Source organism: Rhamphochromis sp. 'chilingali' (genome assembly GCF_963969265.1).
Source record: "Rhamphochromis sp. 'chilingali' genome assembly, chromosome: 18".
Lineage (NCBI taxonomy): Eukaryota > Metazoa > Chordata > Actinopteri > Cichliformes > Cichlidae > Rhamphochromis > Rhamphochromis sp. 'chilingali'.
Window position 1 is genome coordinate 35,725,095 of NC_137945.1, and position 26,693 is coordinate 35,751,787.

The 26,693-nt window shown below is 41.9% G+C and overlaps 1 protein-coding gene across 2 annotated transcripts in view; it reads right to left on the reverse strand.

Annotated features, from left to right (window-relative positions):
- Positions 1-26,693, reverse strand: part of arhgef4 (Rho guanine nucleotide exchange factor (GEF) 4) — a 73,378-nt gene that overhangs the window by 27,558 nt on the left and 19,127 nt on the right. Inside the window, exon 2 of one of the 2 annotated variants that reach the window (XM_080865768.1) lies at positions 9,516-9,667. In XM_080865768.1, the coding sequence (XP_080721894.1) occupies positions 9,516-9,667 (152 nt within the window). Of the gene's footprint in view, positions 1-5,205; positions 6,253-9,515; positions 9,668-26,693 lie in introns of those variants that run through there. The other variant, XM_080865767.1, reaches the window with a different exon arrangement.

The following is a 26,693-nucleotide window of genomic DNA, read 5'->3' on the forward strand; positions in this document are numbered from 1 at the left end:
GGGAACACGAAAGTTATGGTGGAGAGTGGGTAGGCAGTTGCAGCTGCAGCTCACAATTACTGTCTCTGAAAAAGAATCTGAAGATGAGCTAGAGATTGTGGACAGGATGACAAGAAATCAGCTGACATCTGGAAAGCTGGAATGAAGAGGTGACAGAATACTACTGAATGAAGCATAGACTAAACTCACTAACAGGAAAACCACTTTATCACTGAGTGGGTGAAATGAATAAATACCACCCGCTCAATGAGGGGATGCTGATTAGGTATGAGGGGAAGAATTTAACTCCACAACTCCACTCCTTAGAAGGAAACAACAGCTCCAACACATAACAAAAAAGAACCTAAAAATACCCTGGCCATGATAGTACCCCCCCCCCCCCCCCCCCCCCCCACCCCACCCCAACGGTTGCCACCAGGCGGCTACCTGGCTTACCTGGATGAGCCCTATGAAGGTCTATAAAAGGATCCATAATGAAAGACTGGGGAATCCAGAATCTTTCCTCCAGGCTATAGCCCTCTCAGTCCACCAGAAACTGAAGACACCCACCCCGCTGCCAGACATCCAGAATGTTGTGAATGGATAAGAATTGGACAATTGTCCACCAACTGGGTGAGGTGAGGAGACTTGGTATGAGTCACAGTACGCTGGAAGAAATGGTCTTAATCTGGGAGACATTGAACGAGGGATGTATCATAGCTGCTGGAAGCTTTAAGCGGATTGCAGACAGGTTGATAATGTGCACAATTTCAAATGGGTCGATAAATCGACTGCATAGGACAGAGCCGGGGTCCTATGCTGATCAGCCAAGCAGAGGTTTTGTTCGGCAGACCGCCACAGTGCAGTTTGACGCCAAAATGCGACTGCAGTGGCGCATGTGGTGATGAATTGATGGGACTGCGAGAAGAAGAAGAAGAAAAGGCGGCTGATAACCTAAAGATGCCGCAAACGGTGATAGCCCATGGCAGAGGAGGTGAACATGTTGGGCACATACTCAACTCAACTAAGTAGCTAACAGTTGATGGAACAAAGGTGCAATTGGTCAGACCCATGCCAGAATTATGCCATCTAAGCTAAACTCACTTTACCTGGTCCATTATTTATCAAATCAACATTCCCACTATAACACAAGATGGAGGCAGAATTGTTGTGGGTGCTGATGTTCATTGCTCGGGTGCAACCTGGCATGAGAGGCAGTCAGGTTTAACATTTCAGGCCCTGGGGCAATATTTCTGTTTTTTTGAAGAGATGATACATTTTTGGTGATCTGTCCAAATGAGGGAGGCTGTTCTGTCCCCTCCAACCAATGCTACCATTCCTCTAATGCAACTGGGAAAAGTCAGTGGGAGAGAAATGTGCAATGGTCGATTCAAACAGCCAAATCAGCTAGCTCATCTAAAGACCTAGTCTTTCCTCATTGGCAAGTTTGTCCTTTAGACGCCTTATCACTTTACCCCAAATCTTAAATACCGCCCACTCAACAAGGGGTTAATGATCAGAAGCCAAAGAATCCACAACACCTCAAGGCAGACCCCCTGGAAACAACAGCTCCACCACACAACTAAAAACAGACAGAAAAATACCCTGGCCATGACTTTATCTTTACATTTAAGAGTTATATACCAGAGAGTCTAGTAGTTCTGATTTGTGGCTTTCTTTTTTAGAGTAGCCACAGGATCAAGAGCTGTACGCAGTGAAGATGTAAAACTACTAACAGGATAATCGGATTCTGTGGGAGTAGAGTTAAGGTATAGCTGCTCTCCCGTGTTGGAACATTGGAGAAGATAAGGTTGAGGAATGATATCCTTAAACTTCGTTACAGCACTTTCAAAAGTGTGATGAGGTGTATTCCCCAGTACTCTGCAAATCATTGCTGTACATTTAAACGATCAGAAATGATCAGACAAAAGAGTGATTACATTTCAATGTTCAGTTTCTATGTCATTTGTCAGAAAAAAGATCTAGAGTTGATTAAAGTGGTGGGTGTGTTGTTTTACATTTTGAGATGAGCCAGTTGACTCTAATAATGGTTTACTCTATTATTAGAGTCAACTGGCTCATGGTGTGTTGAGTCTGTCATTTTCAATATGGATGTTCAACTCACCCACAATAATTATTTTATTTGAGCTGAGTAATTAATGAGTCGAGCACTAAACTCTGAGTAAGGACAGGCTGACGATAAATAACAACAAATAAAACCATTTTTCAGTTTTCCAGTTAGGAAAGGCTAAGCACCAAGCTTTCAAATCCTTTAAAACTCTGTGTGGGTCTTTGGTTGATTAATAAGCTGGAGTGGAAGATTGCTGCCACTCTCCCTCCTCAGCCTGTGCTTCAAGGATTGACACAGAGTAAGATTCGGGGGTGTTGATTCATTTAAACTAACATAATCATCCTGCTGTGCAGAGTAAATCAATGTGTTCATCAATAAATGATTTATGTACTAATCCGGTTGTTCAGTCTGACGTCACTAGCCGTGTCTGGACCTAAACTCCGCTGCAGGTCCATATATCAAATGATCACTATGGCATTACTGAGAGTTGAAAAACTGTCTAAAGTCTTTTATCTTTAATAAAATGATCAGCGTTCTGCTCTACCAGGTGTAACAATTGAGTTTAACATCCAGGCATCCATGAAAACGGAATTTATGACATTTAACGGAGTTAGAAGTTAGCAGGGAGTTAGCTCGCTAGCTTCTATCTAAATACAATATAGCGTGTCCTGACTGCGGGGTTTTGGAAACAAATTAAAACGTACAGCTCTGCTATCACTTCCAGCATAAATGAAGACAGAAAACTAAACAGCAGTGACGTTTGTAGGGTTACTGAAGTTGGGCTAGCTGGTATATAATGATTTGCTACGTGACCGCTAGCGACACAGCTATGTTAGCATAATATAAACAAGCTAACTTTTTTTCCACTGATAAAAGTTAACGTGAGTGTTCTCGGTGGTCAGGAACAAATGTAATCGCATGGCAGGATGCTGTAAAAGGACCAAACTTCAGCCAGGAGAACAACTGAGATAATCCATCCACAATACGAGGTTAGTCATTCATATACTGCTGCATGGGCTGGGCTGTAGTTACATCCTAAGGTTTTAAAAACTGAGCTTAAATAAATGATTAGCGGTAATAAAAGCCGAGGGAGGTCAACAGGGATCACTGACTGTTTTAGGAGCTTTTTGAGATCAAATAGAAGAAAATACAAAACATTAAACATGTTAACAACACAAAAGCCATATTAAACGCAGACTACTTTAGACCCGGAAGTAGGATTCGTCGCGTCATCACTGAACAACCGGATAGGCACTAAGCCACATTTCACAGTTTTATTAGATTTTGCATTAGTGGATACTGTGCTGCTCTTTCTTTGTTTTATGTTCAAATCATTGTTGCTGGGTTTGGGTGGTCTGGGAGTAGACACAGTCTCTAAGACGATGAGGTTCCGTTCAATTTTATTTATGCAGCGCCAAATCACAACAACAGTGTCCTCAGGATGCTTTATACTGTAAGGTAAAGACCCTACAATAATACAAAGAAAACCCCATATAACCCCCTATGAGCAAGCACTTTGGTGACAGTGGGAAGGAAGAACTCCCTTTTAACAGGAAGAAACCTCCGGCAGAACCAGGCTCAGGGAGGGGTGAGACACATTGTAGGGTTTTGGATAAAATGGCCTGTATTTGTATACATGTCCCTAAGGACCCCAAAGCGCTTTACACATGCAGTCATCCACACACTGGTGATGGCAGCTACATTGTAGCCACAGCCACCCTGGGGCGCACTGACAGAGGCGAGGCTGCCGGACACTGGCGCCACCGGGCCCTCTGACCACCACCAGTAGGCAACGGGTGAAGTGTCTTGCCCAAGGACACAACAACCGAGACTCGGCAACCTTCTGATTACAAGGCGAAGTCCCAACTCTTGAGCCACGATCGCCCCAAATAAAAGAAGGAGAGAAGCTGCAGAGAGGCATTAAAGACTGCAAGTGTGCGGTTTACTGGTGCTTGAGGAGAGCTATGGCTGTCCTGCTTTGGCCTCACATACTACAGGGCCGGGCCAGTTCTGGGTTTTTCAAGGGTGCCGAGCTGGGTCTGTTCACATCCCTGATTTAAACTGTTTAGCTGATATCTTTCCACTTGGTAAACAGAATGCTGGAAATATAAACTTGGATTTTATTTATTTACCAATAAATACTCTTCTTTTGAACCTGACTCTGTTCAACAATTTCTGTTCTAAAAAGTATAAAAATAAAAACTTCAAATTAAAAGAAAACAATTAAGACATAAGCTACAACTATTAAATTATCTGAGAATGTTAACTGTATCATTTAACCAGCTTTGAAACACTTAGAATAGAACTCACTCAAAGTGCTCACTGAAAATAAGAAGTAAAAAGAGCCACTTAAACCTTCTTATTTCATTTTGTATTACCTTGGTGATCTAATGTCCATCCACTTATTTTCATTTATGATGGTGGAAACCATTAGATTGATTTTGCTTTATAAGACCACATTTTACTTTGATGCAGGAGTCTCCTCCAGGCTTTGAGTAACATTCATGAGCTAATTCCCTACATTCATGACTATGAAGTCATGAATGTAGGGAATTAGCTGTGTGTCTCATCATCAACGTGATTTCTGAGAAGATCATTGGTGAGTATGTTTGGAGTCTGGGGGTGCATTTTAATGTCACCATCTTGGCTCATGAAACCAGTGAAGGAAAGGTCTGAACTGGAATTTGAGGACACTGTGTTACTGTGGCAACCTGTCAATCATAAAGCAGCCATTGATAAATAAATACTTAAGAAGATGTTAAACTCCTTACCAAAACCATGAATTCAACAATGAACGGTGTGACACTTTTCTGCTCAGTCTTACACAGTGATGGCACGAGGCCCTTCTGCAGAATCTACTTTATCAATTCAGCACAATAACAACATAAATGTTGCTCTATTGTTAACACAATATTAACAACGTTAACAACTTTTTTTTGCAATAAATAAATAATAATTAAAAACAAAAAAAGAAGAATGACACAAGTTTCCTCCCAGCAAAACAATCTCAAATCCACTGTTGGATTGTAGTGGAGGCTGGAGTCACAGAAACTGTCTGCACCACAGATCATTAGTGTAACCATGGTGTTTTTCAGGCTTTGTATATGTCTATTAAACACACATCATCCGTCCCTTTGCCCTCCTGCTGATTGTACCTGTGTTCTGCTGCTGCCATGCTGGAAGCCCATCAGTCCAAACAACACAGCGCTCCTCTGTTCTTCTGTTTGTACTTCACCTGGTCTCCTCCTCCATCTAGGAGTCTTAGTTTGTGTCTATGACAGAGAGTGTTGGTCTGTGTGCGCTCTACTGGAAGGCCAGTAGGAACATGAGAACTACATTGATGATTATCAGCAACATCATGATGATGAACACCACCACCTTCTGGGTCTCTGGGGGTAGGTTGCAGCGCAGCATAGTGTTTAAGAATCCCATCCTCTGCCTGCTCCACCTCCCTGAACCACCGCCACGAGCCATCAGTTCCCTAGCTTCTTCCTCTTCCTCCTCAGCACCACCTCCCCTCCCCCGTCTTCTCTCCCTCAACACCAAGCCTCCACACCACACCGCGTCACCTCGTCCTCCTTCTCGACTATCGATGTCAGTATCCTCTCGGGCTGCTTTCTTCCTCCGCTCAGCTCCAGCGGTGTCCTCCTCTGTTTTTCCTGCCACTTTGCTAATTTGCCAGCGTTGACCCAGCCTGCCTGTGGAGGCTGGGTGCCTACCTGTGTCAGCGTCTGCGTAAAGCTTTGGGAAGATATCTGTGTATTACGTGCTGAGCATGGACCCCCCCTCCTCCTCTTTTACTCCCTTTCTTTTCTTTGAGGAAAAAGCACCTCCCCTCCTCCTCTCTCTGTCTTCTTTGTATCCACCACTTCTGTCTTTTTTCCTTCTGGCTCTTCTCTCTTTTAGTCAGGATATCAGGATGAAAGACAGCCAGTGGGTTGCTGCACCGCTCCGATACGTGATCATGGCTCGTCCTTTTTCCGTCTGTCCGCTTGTTTTCCAGAGCGTTCTTTTCTGTAGCCTACATAAACTCTTTTTTCTACCTCTTAAACCAAATGGCCATTTGGAGCTGGCTTGTTGTATCTGTGCTCATCTTTTCTCTCCATTAAGAGCTCCTTCTAAAATGGTGCTCAGTGCTCTGCCTGGAGCTGTGCTACCTCAACCATCTAACTACTAGGATCAACCTTGTTTCCTTTATTCTCCCCTTCCTTCCCTTCCCTTTTATATTGTGCCCACCCTTGCATAAGCTGGCAGCCAATCAGAATGCGGAGTGTGTCAGCATATCCTAGATACCACAGTAGTTGAGGCAAGCACATTGTAACCCATTGGAGGGCAGCAAAGAGGGGGGCAGGGTATTTGGCAGAGAGGGACGGAGGAGGGGGTACAGTGAAGACTGATCTGGAGAGAACTGATGCGTGTGTGTGTGCACATGTACGGGGCATCGTATCTATTTCTGCAGGATTCAACGTAATAGCAAAGCAACAACAGTTATAAAGGACCTGTATGAAATGTGATCAGAAGAATGTCAATAAGATAACAACAACATTTCTTTCACAATGATTCAGTGTTTGTAGTACTGGGCACCAGTGGCACCCCTACTGAAACCCAAATCTTTTACTACATAGTTGCTTTCACAAGGTGGGACCAGAGCTTCCACTCAATAATCCATATCTCCTCCACACATCTCAGTTTTTCACACTCTCCTCTACTAATCCCATCTATCAGGCATAAGAGCTGCGACCTATTATAATTATGTGACCCGTGGGAGGTAGCCATTTCAATAGGATGGAGCTGTAGGCATACAGTCAGTTCACAAGGGGTTAATGTTCATACAAAATAAGATTAAACATGTAACGGTAGCACCTAAAAACAATTAAAAGCTTTACTTTATTAAATACGTTTAAAACTATAAAATTGTATGATTGTACGTGGGAGACAGGATAAGCAATGTGGGGAACCTGTGAAAAATAATCAACGTTTGACACATGTTAAAAGAGATGGCAACTCACACTGAACACTAACTGGGCAAAACAATATAAAAAGGAAAATCTTCAGTGCCGTCTCCACTCAAGCTCACCACAGTGCATGCAAAAGCAGCCAGAAAAAAACACAGTTTCCACGCAGCGCCTTCACTGTCTGCAACGATATAAACAAGTAATCCACTCTAAAATACAATCAATCCCTGCATTGGTGCCTACTGATACAGTGAAATAAAACAAACACACAGAACACCGACAGCCGCAGCCGTCACAATAATCTTCAGCTCTTCGCTGTTGAGTTACACCAGTCTAAACACATTAAAATAAACACTGGTGCATCAGGACCTCGGCCCTGCAGCCAGAAATCCACCCAGGCAAAGCAGCAGCTTGGCACTCTGTAAATGAAAACAGGACATCACTTACACTGAACAGTCGACCGCAGCAGGAATATCCCTCCCGCCTGGCTTCATATGTATTGTTCAGTTACCTGTTCACAAGTTCGAGTCTGGAATGCAATAAAATAAAATGCTATATACAATAGAATAAAATAGAATAGAATAGAATAGAATAGAATAATATATACAATAGAATAAAATAGAAATACAAATGCTATATACAACTGAGTAAGAAAATACAAAAGTACAACTTCGTCAGAAGAAGAATTGCACATATAGCAGTGTTATTGCACGTGTGAGGGTTTGATCAGCTGCAAAAGTCTTTGTATGCTGACATTGTTATCTTTTTACAAAAAAAAACAGCTAAACATGAGCGGTTTTTGGACAAAGTTTGTGTTTTCCATTGTTTAAGCAGTGGTTCCAACCAAAGGAGGTATGTTGTATCAACAGAAAAGGCTAACTTGGTTATCATTTTGCAGAAAAAAGGAGACTTCTAAAAATAAAAACATAAGAGGTTTTTGGACAAAGTTTGTGTTCTCCATTCTTTAAGCACCAGTTCGAGCACCGGCACCGTTTCAAAAGTACTAGTGTCGCACTGGCATTGGATAAAACCTAAACGATACCCAACCCTACTCTGAAAAGGTTTACAAAGGTATTCCTAAGGCTCTGGGACTTCAGAGAACCACAGTGATTATCCACAAATGGAGAAAACTTGGAACAGTGGTGAACCACACAAGTGGCTGGCCTATCAAGTGCATATCAAAGACTCATCCAGGAGGCTACAAAAGAACAACATCACTGTAGACCTGTCAGTGCTCGTCTTTCAACAATAAGAAACAGACTGGACAAAAATGGCATCCATATATGACTTCCAAGGAAAAATAAACACTCCTCACCAAAAAGAACATGAAGACTCAGCTCACTTTTGCCAGAAAACACCTTGATGGTCCCCAAAAAAATATCCTGTCGACTGACGAGACTAAAGTTTGAACTGTTTTGGAGGGTTTGTGTCCCGTCACATCTGGCAAAAAACTAACATAGTATTTCATAAAAAGAACGTCATACCAGTTTCTTTGGGGTAGCTCACCGCATTGTTTAAGTATTAAGAAACTTCAAGCGAGTGCAAAGCAAGGAGGTTTTTCATTGCCTAATTTCCAATGGTATTATTGGGTGATGAACGTGAAACAACTTAGGGCTTGGTTACCTACTGCACCAGTTAAACCCATCTGGTCCCATATAGAGACGGAAGTTAATGGCGGTATTTCTCCTTGGAGGGAGCTGTTTGATACCAGTCATAAAACTATCCATCCTATAATTGCAAATGCGAAGACATTGTGGTGTAAATTACATAGGGCAGGTCGCTGGGACTTTATTAAATCACCTTCGGCAACCTTATGGGGGAATAAAAGAATTTTAATTGGAGGGACATCGGTTGACTGGCTACAGTGGCGTAAGGCAGACATCCTTAATGTGTCCGATTTATTTGACTGTGGGACCAAATGTTTTTTAAGCTTTGATAAAATTGTGGAGTTATATAAGTTGAAGCGTAATCAATTCTGGAGATATGTCCAAATACATAGTTCATTATCGAAGTGGCTGGGAACCCCCTTGAGTTGTCCTGTGGGCAGCCCTGTGGAAGTCCTGCTCTCAAGATCACCCTTGGGTAAAGGTGAAAAACTTTATTTGTGGATGTGTATGCACAACTCAAAATCAGGACTCATGTAAGCTTTTATGTCAAATATCTTTTTACATCTGTTTTCCCTCCAAGTTGGTTGAGTTCATAACTTTTATGGACCCTAACATTCAATAAATGAAAAGAAACGTAAGTGTTTTCTTTTTCCTAACACTCTCTGACTTGGCAGGCGATCCCCCTGCTGACATGACTCTTACTACTCCAGGGTCAGGTTTATGTCAAACTGTAGTCCTCTGCCGAGGATGAACTCTTTTTGTTTTTAGTTTGGTATCAACCCCACCCTACATTTGGTCAAGGACATCTATCTTTCACACAGATCAATTGAGAGTAGATATATAATTCTTCTGACCTTGGTGGTCACAAGATGGTGCTAGAGATTACAGTTCCATGTTGCTTACCTCATTGATGGCAAGTTGCTCTCCTCCGCCTCCTCCTGGGTGTCCATAACGATGTCCAGATCCTCGAAATTCATCATAGAGGAGGTCCTCTTCACTGCTCAGGTCATCCCCAAATGCTGACTTTTCAAATGTGCCATCAGGAGCGACTGCAGCTGAGTCAGGAAAAGAAAGAAAAGGAAACAGATATCTTCACATGTGTTTGTAATTTGATTACATTAGATTTATAATCAAGTATATCTTTGTATTTTTATGCCAGTTTTCTAAACACTAAAATACAAAATAATGCACAGATGACAGGCAGACATTTTATAGGTTAAGCAGCCCAGTGTAATGTTATGTGAGAGTCAAGTATTTTAGCACCACCTAGTGGTTTGCATGGAAACTGCGGTCAGGTGAATGTGCTGTGGCTTTACTCGCATTCCTTCCTGTTGGATGTTTAGGGTCACATGAGCAGGGTAATACAGGAACCATTTTAGTATTAGGAATTGCACAATGAGGTGTACCATTAGTCTCTCTGTTTAATCCTTCAACATCCACCTGTGAGAAGGACAAGCTGTGTCCTTTCACAGATTCTGGAAAAGAAGAATGTCCACCAGTGAAGACAGTAAACAATCCTTTACTTTGCTTCCATGTCTGAGTCATCATTCAACGCTTTCATTGCCTACTGCATATGTTTAGCTGTCTGTCAATTCGTGTAGAGCCACGCACGCACGAGACAGAATACTCAGTAAGTCCAACACACGCCGGCTGCCGGCTGCACAATCAGCTGGCAGAGTTGTTCACAAGATGCAATCAGGGATATTTCATCCGCTAATCATTCTCTCTTTTGCCAAACAGTTCACAACGTAACAGGTTAATACATCACAGCACAAACATACCTGCATTACTTACTGAAATGCAGTCGGCAACCCTGACAACCTCACACTCTTCTTCACTTACATTTGGGCTTCACCTCTATTCCTCACTTAATATGAAGGAAACCAGTCAGTCAAAATCAGGTCTCCAAAAAGTCTGCCGTCTCTTTCTCAGAGTTCCTTTTTTCAAAACTTGATTCCTTAACATAAAACATCACTGTTGCATCCTGGGGCAGCAAACATGATCCCCTCAAACCGATTTTTCATTTTACTGTCCTTATGTTCCACTGAGTTACTGCTTCTGTTAAAAACTAATGTAAATCTACTTACTGCTCCCAACCAGCCCGCTGACTGAATGTTCTGCACTGGCACAGCACGGCACTAAGATGTTCCAAAAACTTAAATCCACACAGCGTTACATCTGTGTCAGGACTCTGATGTACATAAGCCTGTAAAGTGTTTCATGTCCACTTCAAGAACAGCAGTTTAATAACAGCAAAAGTCTCTTTTTCATTCTCTATCACTGGAAACTAAAGAATTTGGGATTTTAAACATTCATGCACAGATTTGATTGCTTTTGTAATTTTTTGTGATAGTTTGAATAATTGAAAAAGGGTTAAACTAGATAAACTAAATAAAGTAAATAAAGTAAATAAAGTACCACATCAGCTTTAAAAATAAAATCAAAACACATCTGATCCATATCTGCAGTGCTGCGGGAAGGTATTTAGCCCCCTTCCTGATGTCTTAATTATATCTGGGGTTTAAATAAATATCAAGTGTTAACATCACGTGACTTTTTTAAACTGCCTTTTGTTCATCTAAATCTTCAGAGTATTATTAAAGAAAGTGAAATGAAACGAGTGAGTATATACCTGCTGATACTCACGCACTGTGGCCTCACTACTGTACTGGGAGTATAATACTTCATCGGTCCAGTTAGTCATGTTTAACCACGGCCTGCTATAACGATTGGTGGTCATTCTGGTCTGTGACATCAGCACTACATGAGAACCACTGACCATGACACAGCATTTAGCTCTTATTTAAACCAGCTTTCTTTCTCATCATCCTACCTCCCATCCATCCTTTGAAGTGTCTGAACTCACATTTGTGAACACCTAGCTGACGGGCTAAAAATACTTATGCTGTCACACCTCATCATAGGCGTCACCCTTGGTTGCCTTGCCAACAGCTCTGTCTCCTTGGTGACAAGTCACTGTGGAGACAGAGAGATGTCCATAAAGAAAGATCCTCTCCCCTCCTCTACCCCACCCCACCCCCCACCCGTCCAAACACACACACACACACACACACACACACACACACACACACACACACACACACACACACACACACACACTCCTCATTCAAAGTCATTACAGAATTTAGTTATTAAAATGAATTCGATTTTCTTTGGTACCTTTGTTCCTCACTGACACTGACACACACTTATCTATGGTACAAGGCAAAGCACACCAAGCTACTCCTCTATTAGGATTACACCAGCATCATACACATTATGTAACGCTATATAATGCAACACCACTATCACTGCCAGCATCAAGAAGAGACGTTGCAGGTGTTGCTCTGATGGGGGCAGTGTAGGACACCCTGACTGGTGATGCAGTAGAGAGATAAGAGAGCTCCAGGTATTAGCTGGTCTTTGTTTATGTGCACAGAGCTCCTGCAGTCTGAGTAACAGAAGCATGGAGGGAGAGAAAGGAGGGATAAAATATCCATTTGCAATGCTAAGTAAACTGGTAGGAAAGGCTTTTTTAAAGTCATACACTCACCATCCATCCATCCATTCTCTGCCACTTATCCATATAAGGATACCTCTGATGCCTCTACTGTACATAACAGTAGAGGCAGGATGCTAGCAGGCAGTGCATAGAATGCTATAACCAGGTTGCTGGCATAATATACAGGAACATTTGTGCAGAGCATGGCCTGGAAGTCACAAGCTCAGATACGTCCTGGGGTATGAATGACCGAGCTAAGATCCTGTGGGATGGCTAACAAACCAGACATAGTAGTGGTGGACAAGGAGAGGAAGACGGCCGTAGTGAAAATCTGGAAAATAATTGTTTATTCTGGATTAAAAAGCAGATCATATATGAAACAGATCATTTATAAAGTGTAAATAAGTGATTAAGAAAGCATTTTCATGTACCTTTATATATATATATATATATAGAGAGAGAGAGAGAGAGAGAGAGAGGAGATCTGGGAAAGTGTATGTCAGGAATAACTGCTGGAACTGTTTCTTGGTGAGTTTAGCTGAGCTAGCGTGACTAGCTAGCCTTATAGTGAAAAAGGTAGAGTACTGAACTGCTGTACCAAAAATAGTGTGGCCGTATTTTGGGAATTCCTATTTTATTTTCATTATGGCCATTAAATATTTTATGGTCATTGATTTAAAGATTCCAAGCAAATGATTGTCTGATCACCTCTTTACCCCAAAGATTATCATTGAATGAGAAGAAGAAAGAGATCAGAGTGCTTCTTTCACTTCAGCAGACCTGGATTGAAACGATCTCTCTTACTATCTGTACTATTTAGTAGTAAAAGTGTTCATTGGAGGTCATCTTGTCTGTTTCAGCTCACCGACCGGCTCTTCAGGCGGTCCACAGTCCAGACCACCATCTTCTTCACCAATGTGTCATCTCACCACCTAAACCAGTCTTAGCTGGATCTAGCCCCCCTGCTGGTCTGCGCTGGCTCAGCCACCACCTCTCCATAGATGCTCGAGTCAGCTGACCCAGTATTGTTTCATTTCTTTTCCTCTGTAAATAAACCTTTTAGCTCGGGATGTGCATGTCTCAGTGATCTGCTACTTGTACTGGAGCCTTTCCAGTTGACCTTTGTCACCTACCTGTGCACTGACCCCTGACCTACCCCATTGTTCCCTCCTCACCCACTTTATCACCATTTTAAAACTGCTATAGCATCAAGACTTTCTTACACTTTAAACTGTTTGGATCCAAACTGTGCTTCCAGCTCTCAGCATTACAACACACAAAGTCGAGCAATGTCATATTACCACTATGCATTAAAAATGTATAGTGGTAATATTATGCAATATTGATTTGTTTGTGATACTTAATGAGCTCATTGTTGCTGTGGATACCATCACTCTCTCCCACACAGCTTAAAAACTGTGGACTCAGCGGTAAAAGCTAAAAACTTGCATTATGTTTAAGCAGTTTGGTTTTTAAAAAGTTTGTAATATTTATTGAAAGGTGCTCTATAAATAACATTTCAGTTACTTTTACTGAATAATAAGAAGACAGATTACTCTACCCCAAATATAGATCAAAATGAGGAACAGATGGCTTGTGTGCAATAAATGGGTATATACAGAAAACCAGAGGTTAGCCAGAGGTCAGCCAGAGGTCAGCCAGAGGTCAGCCAGCTGACTGTTAGCTAACAGAGCCCCCCCTCCTTTTTTATCTAGTTTCCACTATAAACACGTTCATTTCTTTTGTTCCAAACCTCATCATCCATTGAAATATAAAAACTAAAAGTTATGTTTTGAAAATGTAAAATAAATGATAAAACTTTCAGTTTGACCTTTCAGACGTTTCCCACTGCACCCTGCACCAAAACTATTTCCAGTCAACAGTTCATCATTCAATCCAACAATCTACGATATATTTAAAGTGTCTTAGAGCAGCGTTAGCTTGATGGATGTGCATGGGTGTGTAACTTATCAGCTGTGTGGGCTGAGTCTTGTGGGAGCTGGAGTGTTGTCCTTGGAATTTTGGTACAGGGTTGAATTCCTTTTTAAGTTTAAGGTTTTCCTATTTGGTTGTTAGTTTTTGTTGCTTCTGTTGAAAGCATCACATGCTCTCAGAGTTACACCAGGATAAAAAAAGACTGATGTTTGGATTTCAGAGTTTTCATGAACTCTTTGGTTTATTTGGGGCAGTCAGAGAAACTGTTCTAATCAAACAGACATGTCTGGCTTGTCAGATTATTCCATGAAGTAGAAATGACTTCTGCATATTCTGAAGTTACACTCTGTTAGAAATTATGCTGTCATGAAGTTTGCAATGTCCAGTTTTAGTAACATACTCTGCTTGTGTGTTATTTTACATGGTTAAGAGGTGACACCATGCAGATGAAGTATGGCAGCTGAACAACAAGCACGAAAATGAGAAAAGCTAAAGTTTGGGAAAACACAAAGATAATTATTTTTATTACAACTTTCTGTCAGTGATTCCTAGAATACAGTTTACATTTGTTAAAATACAAGTAAACTGTAGTAAAACTAATGTTAACACGTGTATCATATTTAACAAATTGTGTTATTAAAGTGTTTTTCTATTTGTTGTTTGTCAGGGTTCAGATGGTTCCTGCGTGGTTTATTCCCTACATTCACAATGAGGGGTCATATGATGATGATGATGGTGATGCTTTGACTGAACAATAACAAGAAACAATAAAGAAAATATATAAAACATGTATCTGTTTGTATCATCGCTCATTAAGACCAGGTTGAACACTATTGACTGTTTGTTCTCACCTACCTGTCATAACTATGTAAGTAACTAAATGCTGCAGGTTGGACCCTTACTGTTGTTGCATTTGGAGTGTCTCTTTCACAGTGTTGGGACTAACGCGTTATTAAGTAACACGTTACAGTAACTACGTTATTATTGTGGTAACGAGCACGGTAACTAGTTATTATGCCAAAATCAGGAACGCGTTAGTCGTTACTGGGATTTAGATAGGCTCGCTATTCGTTACTTCGTGTGTTGCGTTCGACTTACCTCGGAAATTGGAACACGGACCTGGAGATAATGTCACACTCGAGTAAACGGCGTTCTGGTTAGCCTCGTCCCTAGTAACTAGTTACTTTGAAAGTAACGAGTAACTTGAAGTAACTGAGTTACTTTTGATAGAAGTAACTAGTAATGTAACTAAGTTACTATTTTAAAGTAACTTACCCAACACTGCTGTTTCACAATGCAAAACTCTTGAACCAGAGTATTAAAAATGATATGCTAAGCAGCAGACTTCTTGAGCAGGGATCACTTTGATATCACTTTGATTGGTAATTTATTTGGAACTCATACATGGCGAGGATCACCTGTAATGTTATGCACAGTGCCAACGTTTCGTGGTTCTCTCCTACAGCAGTGTTTACTGACCTTATTAATCACTTGAATTGTTTGGAACAAAGTGCCATATATTTGTGACAGAATCTGTGAGATGACTGCTTTCAGCGCCCGGCAGCATGTCCATGTGAACGGGGGCTCCGTCTCGTTTTTACATCTTTTTGCAGAATCTTTTACTTTCTCTTTAATTGTTTGCTGTTTTAGCTGGTGGTTAGCTTGATGGTTGTTGAAATAGTGTCTAAGTATATGTTTTTAACCTGTTAAATAGTCATGATGCTGATATTTACAGATAATTACAGCTGCAATAATAAATAATTAAGCTATGTAATACTGTAATAATAACGTAATAAGCAATTCACTGATTAATTGTACAGACACTAGTGGATATTACAGGCTTTGGTGTCCTCGGTAACCTCCACATCTGTGCATGGAAATATGCAAGTTTGTAACGACATCCCCCTCAGCTACCTTCAATAATCATGTGACCTACATTGTAGCTGCAGTCAGCCCTCTCTGTGGCCTTACAGCCTGAAACGAGGCCATAGGGAGGCATGACAGCCTTTTAAGGGAAGTAGAAAATAATCCATCATTACTATTACAAAATCTCAAACCTAAAATAACTGTAAACATTAGATCTGAAACTGGTGCTGGCTGATAAAATGACCACAATATTTTCTTTATCACAACATATCATCTACCTCCATCACAGCCTATACAAAATGTTGGGTATAGGGTCAGTAACAGCCAGTAACAGTGGAACTGTGGCCTGTATCAAAACTACTTTTCTCACCAACGCCTCATCCCTTCAGTGGATGATCTGAGACTATGGACAGCATGTGTAAAATTGTCAGGAACACCTGTATCCTCAGTACAGAGACTTGGCTCTAGTCTTCTATTCTGGCAAATGGTAAAATGACTGGTTTTTGTTAAGCGTTACTCTACCTCTGCAAATAGGTTAGAAGGCTACACAATATAATGTCATGACAAAACTAGTGACTCTGGTGAGAGTAGGCGGGGCTGTCTGTGCGTCTGGCAATAAAAACTGGTGTACTAACTCAGTGACTACAATGAACTACTACTCCTGGGACTTAGACTGTTAAATGTGGGCCTGTTTACTTTCTTAGGGAGTTTAATGTGGTCCTAATAACTACTGTGCAAATACAGTTCGATTGTAATGCTAACTCTGCTCTTGGTCATTTGCATAGCACCATGAGCTTACAGCAGAGAAGGTTCCTTAGCAGAGACTTTAACCTGTAAAAAAATAGCTGTCCCTTTTAATACAGAGCAGCAGGATCGAGGATCGCACCCCTCCTGGACACCTGTCAGGTCAGCCAACAACAATTGTGGGGGCTCGTCCGGGATTAGAGCCTCCTACTGACGGTAGCTAATCACCAAGCAATAAACTAAGATTAATGTCCTGGACCAACGTGCTACGCCTGCTCCATCTGGGATACCAGAATGGCTGCTTTACAAGAGTTACGATGAAGAATACAGAGAAAGCTTCATGAGCTTATTAATACTGCTAAAACAGAGGTATTGTACAAGCTTGCAGACACCATTGAGGATGAGGTGGAAGATGACCTAACAGGAGAAAATGCATCAGAGGTGGAACTCTATGACTTCATTGTGGACTTTTTGAACAGTGACTGGCTGGCAAGGCAGGAGGACTAAGGCATGTCTCGCCTGCTAGTAGTCAACAACTTCATCACTGACCTGCAATGACCTCCGGTGGCTGCAGATGAGGATTGTGAGCTTGTTGCAGAAACACACTCTATTGTACCACCCTCAGTAGTTAGTGCAAAGGCAGATAGACCCTGCATGGTAACCAGTCAAGTAACTGAGATTCGGATGTTAGTTATAGCTCTCTGTGTAGACAGAGTGATGAAGCTGAGAATTTTACAGAATTAGAGATAATCCATACTGTCTTAAAGATAATTAAACCAGGTACATTCAAGGATATGTTAATGGCCAAACCTGGGTTAACGTTAGCTGAGCTCAAATGGTTCTTTAGAGCATGCCTGAGAGACAAGAGCAGTGCAGAGCTATTTCAGGAGCTTAGCAAAGCTAAGCAACAAGACAGAGAAAACCTACATCAGTACATGTACCGACCGGCTAACGGGGCTAAAACGGCGTGTGATGTTTGCTTCTCAGCAGATTAGCTCAGAGATTCAATACACCAGTCAACTGATTGGCCAAAACTACTGAGAAGGCTCTCACTCCAGTGGGAAACTCTTCTGAGTCCACACAGGTCAGCTCATTCAGTACTGCTCCACCACCAAAGTCCACCGTGAAAGGAAAATGCAGGCCATGTATAACCCAAGGGATTGCTAGTAACCCCTGTTTCCAGTGTGGTCAGGAGGGACACCAGGCTGTGGTTTTCCTGTCCAAGAACCGGGAAACAACAGCAAGTCATTGGGGAGGGACTACCAGTGACCAGACAAAAGCCAGAGTCCCAAAACATTGTAAAAAAAAAAAAAACATGAGAGAAGAACTCCAACTGATAATCAGCAAGTGTTAAGACACACAGTGAAGAAAGGAAACTGTCTAGTAAAAGGTGTATGTTTACCTGTTACCTTAATGGTGAACCAACTGAGGTACTACTGGACAGTGGGGTTCAGGTCACAATAATGGCACAGTCTTGGATAGAGAAGCACTTCCAGTACCTGATGCCAAAATCAAGTCGCTTGAAGATATCTTCAATCTTCAAGCTAATATCTTGATATCTTCTTGCCACCAAGAACAGCTTTGAACTTCATATTAGGAATCATAGACACCAGGCCAACAGACTTTTGTCACCCTTGTCAGCAACCAGGGCAGTCAAGTGTTGATACCTAAATATGTACCATGCAGGATAGCCAGGCACACGAGTGCCAGAGCAAACAGTATCCAAAAAGTGGCATTCCTGTTAACTTCGAGAATCTTGACCAGAAGCAGCCAATCCAGTTCAAAAGTGCTATAACTCTATCCCTAAGCCTTTGTACAGGAAGGTTAAAGACCATTCAATTTCAACTCAATTTTAATTATACAGCGCCAAATCACAACAGTCACCTCAAGACGCTTTATATTGTAAGGTAGACCCTACAATAATACATACAGAGAAAACCCAACAATCATATGACCCCTAATGAGCAAGCAGAGAGGTCTATTAACACATAGTGAGTGAAGAAGAAACACCCAGTGCATCATGGGAATCCCCGGCAGCCTACGTCTATTGCAGCATAACTAAGGGCGGATTCAGGGTCACCTGGTCCAGCCCTAACTATATGCTTTAGCAAAAAGGAAAGTTTGAAGCCTAATCTTGAAAGTAGAGATAGTGTCTGTCTCCTGAATCCAAACTGGAAGCTGGTTCCACAGAAGAGGGGCCTGAAAACTGAAGGCTCTGCCTCCCATTCTACTTTTAAATACTCTAGGAACAACAAGTAGGCCTGCAGAGCGAAGTGCTCTAATAGGGTGATATGGTACTACAAGGTCATTAAGATAAGATGGGGCCTGATTATTTAAGACCTTGTATGTGAGGAGCAGGATTTTGAGTTCTGGATTTAACAGGAAGCCAATACAGGAGAAATCTGCTCTCTCTTTCTAGTCCCTGTCAGGACTCTTGCTGCAGCATTTTGGATTAACTGAAGGCTTTTCAGGGAGTTTTTAGGACTTCCTGATAATAATGAATTACAGTCGTCCAGCCTGGAAGTAATAAATGCATGAACTAGTTTTTCAGCGTCACTCTGAGACAGGATATTTCTAACTTTAGAGATGTTGCACAAATGGAAGAACGCAGTCTGACATATTTGTTCAATATGTGCGTTGAAGGACATGTCTTGAGCACCGGGATGTTTTAGCTAAACTTGTTAAACTTCAACCTTTTATTCATACTGCACACCGACACATCCAGTGAAGGGTTAGGTGCAGTGCTGCACCAGCGTCAGGACAACAAGTTACGTGTCATCAGATATGGCTCAAGAACTCCAACATCAGCTGAGAGAAATTACCACCTTCATTTCGGTAAGCTTGAGTTTTTGGCACTAAAGCCGTCCACCTGTGATAAGTTTCAAGACTACTTGTATTATGCCCCCACATTCACAGTCTGCATTGATAATCACATCTTAACATCCATCCTGAGCACTACCAGACTAAATCTGAAGCTGAATATAGATGCAGACACTCTGTGAAGTTACCCAGTAAACCTCCAAGACAGAATGACAGAGCACACAGAGACTATGTCATCAGAGGTGGTGTCTGCAGCATGGCAAGGAAGCAAAGCAGGGCAGGAGGATGAGGTGCCCCAAGCAGCAGCTTTTCGGGTGAATAGTAGAAATGCAGCATAAACAGCATAAACAGCATAAACAGCTTGTGCTTCCTGAAAAGCTAAAGCCCCTGGTGCTGAGAACACTTCATAATGACATGGGTCATGTTGGTGTAACACACCTCACCTGTGAACAGTTTTATTGGCCCAACATGCAGTATAGAGGACTATGCAAACAAACGATGTGTCTATATCAAACAGAAGCATCCCAGTCTTCCCCAACGAGCTCCTATGGACTTATCAGTACCAGTAGTCCTTTCAAGTTGCTTTGTATTGACTACCTACACCTAGAGCAAAGTCACGGGTATGAGTACATTCTTGTTCTTGTAAACCACTTCAAACGCTTTGCTCAGGTGTATCCAACAAGGAATAAATATGGGAAAACCGCATTTGACAAAATATTCCATGAGTTTATCCCTCGCTTTGGGTACCCGGAGAAACTCCACCATGATAAGGGGAAGAAGAGTATTTGGAAACAGATAACTGATCATCTTCAGAGAAATTGTTAATTTGAAGAGTTCAGTCAGGTTTCAGAGCTCATCACAGAACACATATAGTCTTAAAAATATGAGTAAAAATATCTTAATAATAATCTTCTTATGATCTCTCACAGTGGACTCTCCCCTGGCTAGAACTCAGTGCAGTGTTCAATACTGCTGACCATAGAATTTAATTATAGAGATCAGTGCATGCCCTAACTTTAAGGCTACTGATTTTAGGGGTTTCATTTATTACTGTCTAACAGACTGCCTCACACACTACCATTACCAATAATCAATAATGGAGTGCCACAGGGTTCTGTGCTGGAACCAAATCTTTTTATTTTAGACATGAATTCTGTTTACAATCCTGTTTACATTATATGTGCTTACCTTAGGCAGTATCATTCATATATTTACATTTAATTTCAGACGTTTCAGCTTTTTCGGGGTGTGGGTGTATGGGGGTCAATGTGCACATTAATCAAATAAGTATAACCGCTACCTTGCATTTGCACAATATCTCTAAAATTAGAAACATCCTGTCTCAGTCTTGATGCATGCTCAGTCATCTGGGTAAGGAAATCCCAAAAAGTGGAAGAGGAGTGAAAGAAGCCATCTATGTCCACTGTGAGCGACCATCTTTGAACAGAGGCGGTGGTTTACGACACCAACTGTCTGCCATCTATAATCCAGTTTTGAGATCCCTTCCCAGACGCCCTGGGCCATCTGACCTCAGGAAATCCCATGATAGGGTGGGGCTAGGTTTCACAATGAGCTCACCCTAAACCCTGGCTGATTGTGACCCACACCCATTTTCACACCTTGGCTCAGGTGATTAGGTAGAGGATCATCAGGGGGTCCTTTTGTCTCTCTTTGGGGGGAAACTCCCACAGGGCTTAAATCTGGGACTCCACATCATTTGAGCCTAGAACTGAAGAAGGTTCTCGGAGGAGAGGTGAAACGTCTTCAAGCAACTTAAAGAAGTCCAGACGCTTTTCTTTCCAAGCTTCTTAGAATACAATGACCTGGATGACTGAGAACCTTCACAGACAAATCCCAAAAAGTTGATTCTAATCATCTGAACACAGTGTTTATGTACTCTTGTACTCTTTATAAGGTTGGGGAAACCTGCAATCAGTCGAGACTGAAGAAGTCACTTGGATGAGTGATGAAACCTTTCTCACACTGAAAACACCACATCCAGATGAACAAGCATCAGCTTTTTTGGATCAAATCTCAGTGTGTTGCTAAAAAACTGGTTCATGCATTTATTACTTCTGGGTTGGGCTACTTTATTATGAGGCTGTCCTACTCCTTGGTAACCCTTCATTTGATCTGAAATGCTGCAGTGAGCGTACTGACAGTGACTAGAAAGAGACACGCCAATATTTTTCCCATACTGGCTTTGCTTCACTGTGTATCTGTTCAGAATCAAACTTAAAATCCTTTTCCTTACATATGAGAGCTTGAATACTGGGGCCACATCTTATCTTAAAGACTGTATCATATTATCCATATCAACCAGCAGCTGGACTCAAGGACCATCAGTCAACTGAAAATGAACTTGAAATCTACTTCAAACTCCAACTAGTTCTTTGAAAAGGTGGAAAGTCTATGTAAACTCCTTTCCTAAAAACAATCTGCCAGGTTACCCTCAGAACATTTGTAGTACAGAAAGCAACACTGTCACATGCAAAAGAACATTTACCAAGGTTGAGGCAGACTGGATATTCTTCTTAGCCACAAACCTGTAGTTTGTAACAGTGGACATTTCCAGGAGGTCACAAAAGAAAGAACAACCTTAAAGAACAGAAGGCTTCACGTCTCAGCTAAGGTCATAAGTTCATAATCAGTGTTGGGGAGTAACGGAATACATGTACCGCCGTTACGTATTTAAAACACAAAATATGAGTAACTGTATTCCGTTACAGTTACCGTTTAAAAAGGTGGTATTCAGAATACAGTTACTTTGTTGAAATAAATGGATTACACTGCGGTACTTTCCTGTTTCATATTGTCGTCGGTCAGGACTGTTTGGGTTTTGTTTGACAGCTACGTTCTGTAGTTCCAGGCGGCAGCGTTACGGTTGCCATGGTTACAGGGTGACGCTCTCGCTCTCTGTCTGTGTTTGCTGGGTGAGAGAGCGCCTTTTTGTTGTTGGTGGTGTGCTAAGCTAACAGGCAGAATGCTACAAGCATAGCTCTAAAGAATGTAGCATCATAGGCAGTGTAGTCCGTGCTGCAGGGAGAATGGACTGCTGTACCCGTTATGTGTCTGTGAGCGAGGAGGGAGAAAAAGGAAAAGTTCGAGCTGTCTCCGAGCAGAAACGGGAGCTGGAAGCATGTAAATATAATAATAACCACTGCAACCAAAAAGAGAGCCTGACGAGCCCAGTTGTAAGTAAGCTATTAAGACTCGACTGTACACCGTGTTCCTGTTTTCCTCTGAAACAATAAGTTCCGTTGGAGCAGCCTTTCAACGCCTCTCTCTGTCTCTCGCAAGAAAAGTTGACCCACACAACAAAGTAAAGCTAGTTTTCAGCTACGAGCCCGACACGAACCCGACGTATTAGTCAGAGGTCCCTTTACTACGGTTCAGAGCCGCAGACCTTCAGTAACAGTAATAAATCACACAGCAATAGTGCATTCACGTAGTTGTAAACAGCATGATAATGTATTAAGTAATCCAAAGTATTCAGAATACGTTACTCTGATTGAGTAACGTAATGGAATACGTTACAGAATACATTTTGGGGCATGTATTCTGTAATCTGTAATGGAATACATTTTAAAAGTAACCTTCCCAACACTGTTCATAATTAACCAATAAGAACGAGACTGGGCAAAAGTGGCATCGATGGGAGAATTCAAGGAGAAAACCACTGCTGACTGAAAAAACCCCACCAAGACTCTTGTGAAAATATTCTGTGGACTGACGAGACAAAAGCTGAGTTTTTTTGGAAGGTTTGTGTCCCTTTTTATGTGGCATTAAATAACACAACATTTCAGACAAATAACCACACACCAACAGTAAAATATGGTGGTGGTTTTGCTGCCTAAAGACCTGGATGACTGCAGTAAATGGAACCCTGCTGTCCACCTAAACTTAAACGAGATGAAGTGTAATTGGGTTCTGCAGCAGGACAATTATCCAAACACGCCAGCAAGTCCACTTCTGAATGGCTTAAGAAAAAGAAAATGAAGACTTTGGAGTGGCCTAGTCAAAGTCCTGACTTTGATTGAGATGCTAACAGTTGAAAAAAGCAGTTCTTGCTCAAAAATGCTCCAATGGGGCTGAATTACAATGATTTTGCAAAGACAAAATTCCTCCCCAGCACTGTAAAAGACTCATTGCCAGTTATCGCAAACTCTTGAATGCAGTTGTTGCTGCTAAGGGTGGCCACTGTTTTATACGCAGGGCCATGTAGGTTTGGATTTTTGTCCCTTAATAGTAAACCCCCTCATTTACAAATTGCATTTTGTGTTTACTTGTGTTATTTTTGCCTAATATTTACATTTATTTTGATGATCTGAAACATTTAAGTGTGACAAACACAACAAATAGGAAATCAGGAAGGGGAAAAGCACTTTTTCACATCACTTTTTTTCTTTTTCTGATTATTAACTATCTAGATATTATGATATTTATATAATGATAACCTAGTATAATGTTATATATGTTATAATCAAAGGGTCTAATGCAGTTTCTATGCATTATATAACTACAATTGGAATATGTTTCAGTCAACAGGTAAGAAAAAAAAACTTGTGTCAGTGTCTTCCAGCTGGCACCACCCAGTGGGTCCGCTGTCACCAGCTCACCAGTTTAGGCATGGTGGTAATGCTAGCAGAGGACCATCTTGTGGCTCAGCTGAGGGAGCTGCTGGGGCCGCCGTTTCGGGTGGTGGGCAGACAGTCAGCCAGTCCTGGCCTCAAGTAGGAGGCTCCAGGTCACTGGCCAGGGATGGCAGACCGATGGCCGCTGTCTCTACTAACACTTTCTACTCTGCTGTAGCTACAGACACTGCACCTGGCCCGCAAGGGGCCACATGGACAAAGTGAAACTGGTGAACTAGGTGGCAATTCCAAAAGTGTCTTTGTGACCACTACCTTTTATGGAGGCCTCGTTGGAGCGCATCAGCATGGACTTTATCGGGCCATTTTACTGGAGTGCACAGGAATATCAATTTGTTTTAGCTCTTATCGAGTATGCGACACAATATCCCAAGGCAATACAATAAATACAAGCATATTTACAAGAAAACTGGGGACATGTTGAATACTTATTTACTTGCTGTACAAGAACAAAACAGGGTCTACACATAGACTTAGGGTTAGTATATATTTTAGCAGATCAAAAACAAGTACCTTACATACATTTCAACCTTACATTTACTCTGTTATGATATTTTTCTTTATGTGCTTTACAGGTAGAAATTCACTACTGGGGGCACATGTGAACCCTAACTGTAGCCTTAATCTTAGGTCTAAAGAGCCTTGAGGATAACAGTTAAATAAGGGGACACCAAGCTACATTAAGTTCCCTGTGAAGAAAAAAATTAATTACAATGTAATAAACTTTACAGAACAAACGAAAACAAAGTCTACACAGTCCCTCGCTGTTTCACATAAATGAAGGGAATCTGAACTCTCTAAACAAAACTCTGACAAAGACTTCCATGCTTTGACCAACTGAAGCAAAGCAGAGTGGCAGGATAAAAGGGAGAGGATGGAGGGGGGAGGTGCAGTATGTACAAGGAAGTGCCAGGCTGAGCTGTTTGCTGGCTTTGTGCTTTCAGCCATACAGGAACAGTAGAAAGTGTGCAAGGACGCAAACACACTGATGTTAAACTGAATGTGATTCTCTCTCTCTCTGTCTCACTCACACACACACACACACACACACACACACACACACACACACACACACACACACACAGACACACACACACACACACACACACACACACACCAGTAGATCATTGAAACACCTCAGGATTCGATGTCTATACCCGGGCACAGTGATGATGGTGAACTTGCTCCAAAGGCTCCGCTAACATAGGGAGGTACAGACTATATAATGCACTCATTCTGAGCACTCAAAGCACTTTACACAACTTGCCTCATTCACACATTCACATCTGAACTTTTTTCTATGCTTTTTCTGTGAAAGTGCTTCTAACTAACATTTACATGCATTCATACTCCGATGGATGTATTACAGAGCAACTTGGGGACATACCCAACGAAATTTGGCATGCAGACTGGAAGAGCCAGGGATGGACCCGCCAAGCTTCCCATTAGCAGATGATCTGCTCTACCTCCTGAGCTACAGCTGACCCAAGATGGCTTTCAACCATGATTTTTTCTGAACTGACTCGGAAGAAAACCAGTCCACCTGCAGCTCCTCTGCTTCACATCAGAACAACGAATATGGTGTCTTGGCTGGCTGGGGCAGTGGCACACTGAGTCAATGACAGGCTCTGCAGCTCATCCTCCGAGAAACCGTGGATGTCCAGCACATCATCATCATCCTGGTGATTGTCAAGTTCAGCTGAAGCTAGCTAGCATTCTTGCTTAGTTCTAGCTCACCCTCTTCTAACCCATCAACATACTTCATTCAGCCCAGTCAGATGCAGGTACATCAACTTGCCTTTGGATTCAGACAAACCCAAGTTCCTACACTTAGAAAGGAAAGCTTCATGCCGTGCTATAGCCATGTTTCCCAGTAATTTCTCCACAAACGTCACCCATCTTTCTAGGGTCTTGTGCTGGAGCTGACAACAAATTGCACAGGCTTCAGGTTCAGTCAATGTGTGGTCAAAACCCAGGTAAATGTGACATGCCTCATTCTGCTCTTGCTGTGGACTGCTGGCGACAGGGACAGCCATGAGATTTCTGCTTGCTTGCTTAATTTTGGTACTCATACGAAACCACAAACACTGTACAAGAAAAGCTGTAAACAGTTAGCACTCGGCAGGCAGCCCAAATACCAACTGAGTGGTGGTGTCTCAGTTGGTACCAGTAACAGTGGCAGTTAAGCTAACTGAGGGGTGACTGTGATGACACAGGTGTATAATTTGATTGAATGAACCCTGGTGCTACCCCCTGCCACTTTTCTGTGGACTTATTTTAATTCTAATATTGTATCACTTAAGTGTCTTTTCATATATTTGAGAATGGTTTCTGTAAGCCATCAATTGCCATCCGATTTTTGATCGTTTTTATTGCATTTTTATTCTGTCGCTGTCACCATGCCTTCAGCAACTGGAAACCTCTAAAATCTAATGATGTGAAATGGCAGAGTGTTCCCGTGGAGCTTGCTGGCACTGGTTGCCATCTTCCACCCACTGACATTTGTATTTCAGTACACAACAGCCAAGCTTCTTCAGCTTCATTCTATTTACGTCATCCCAG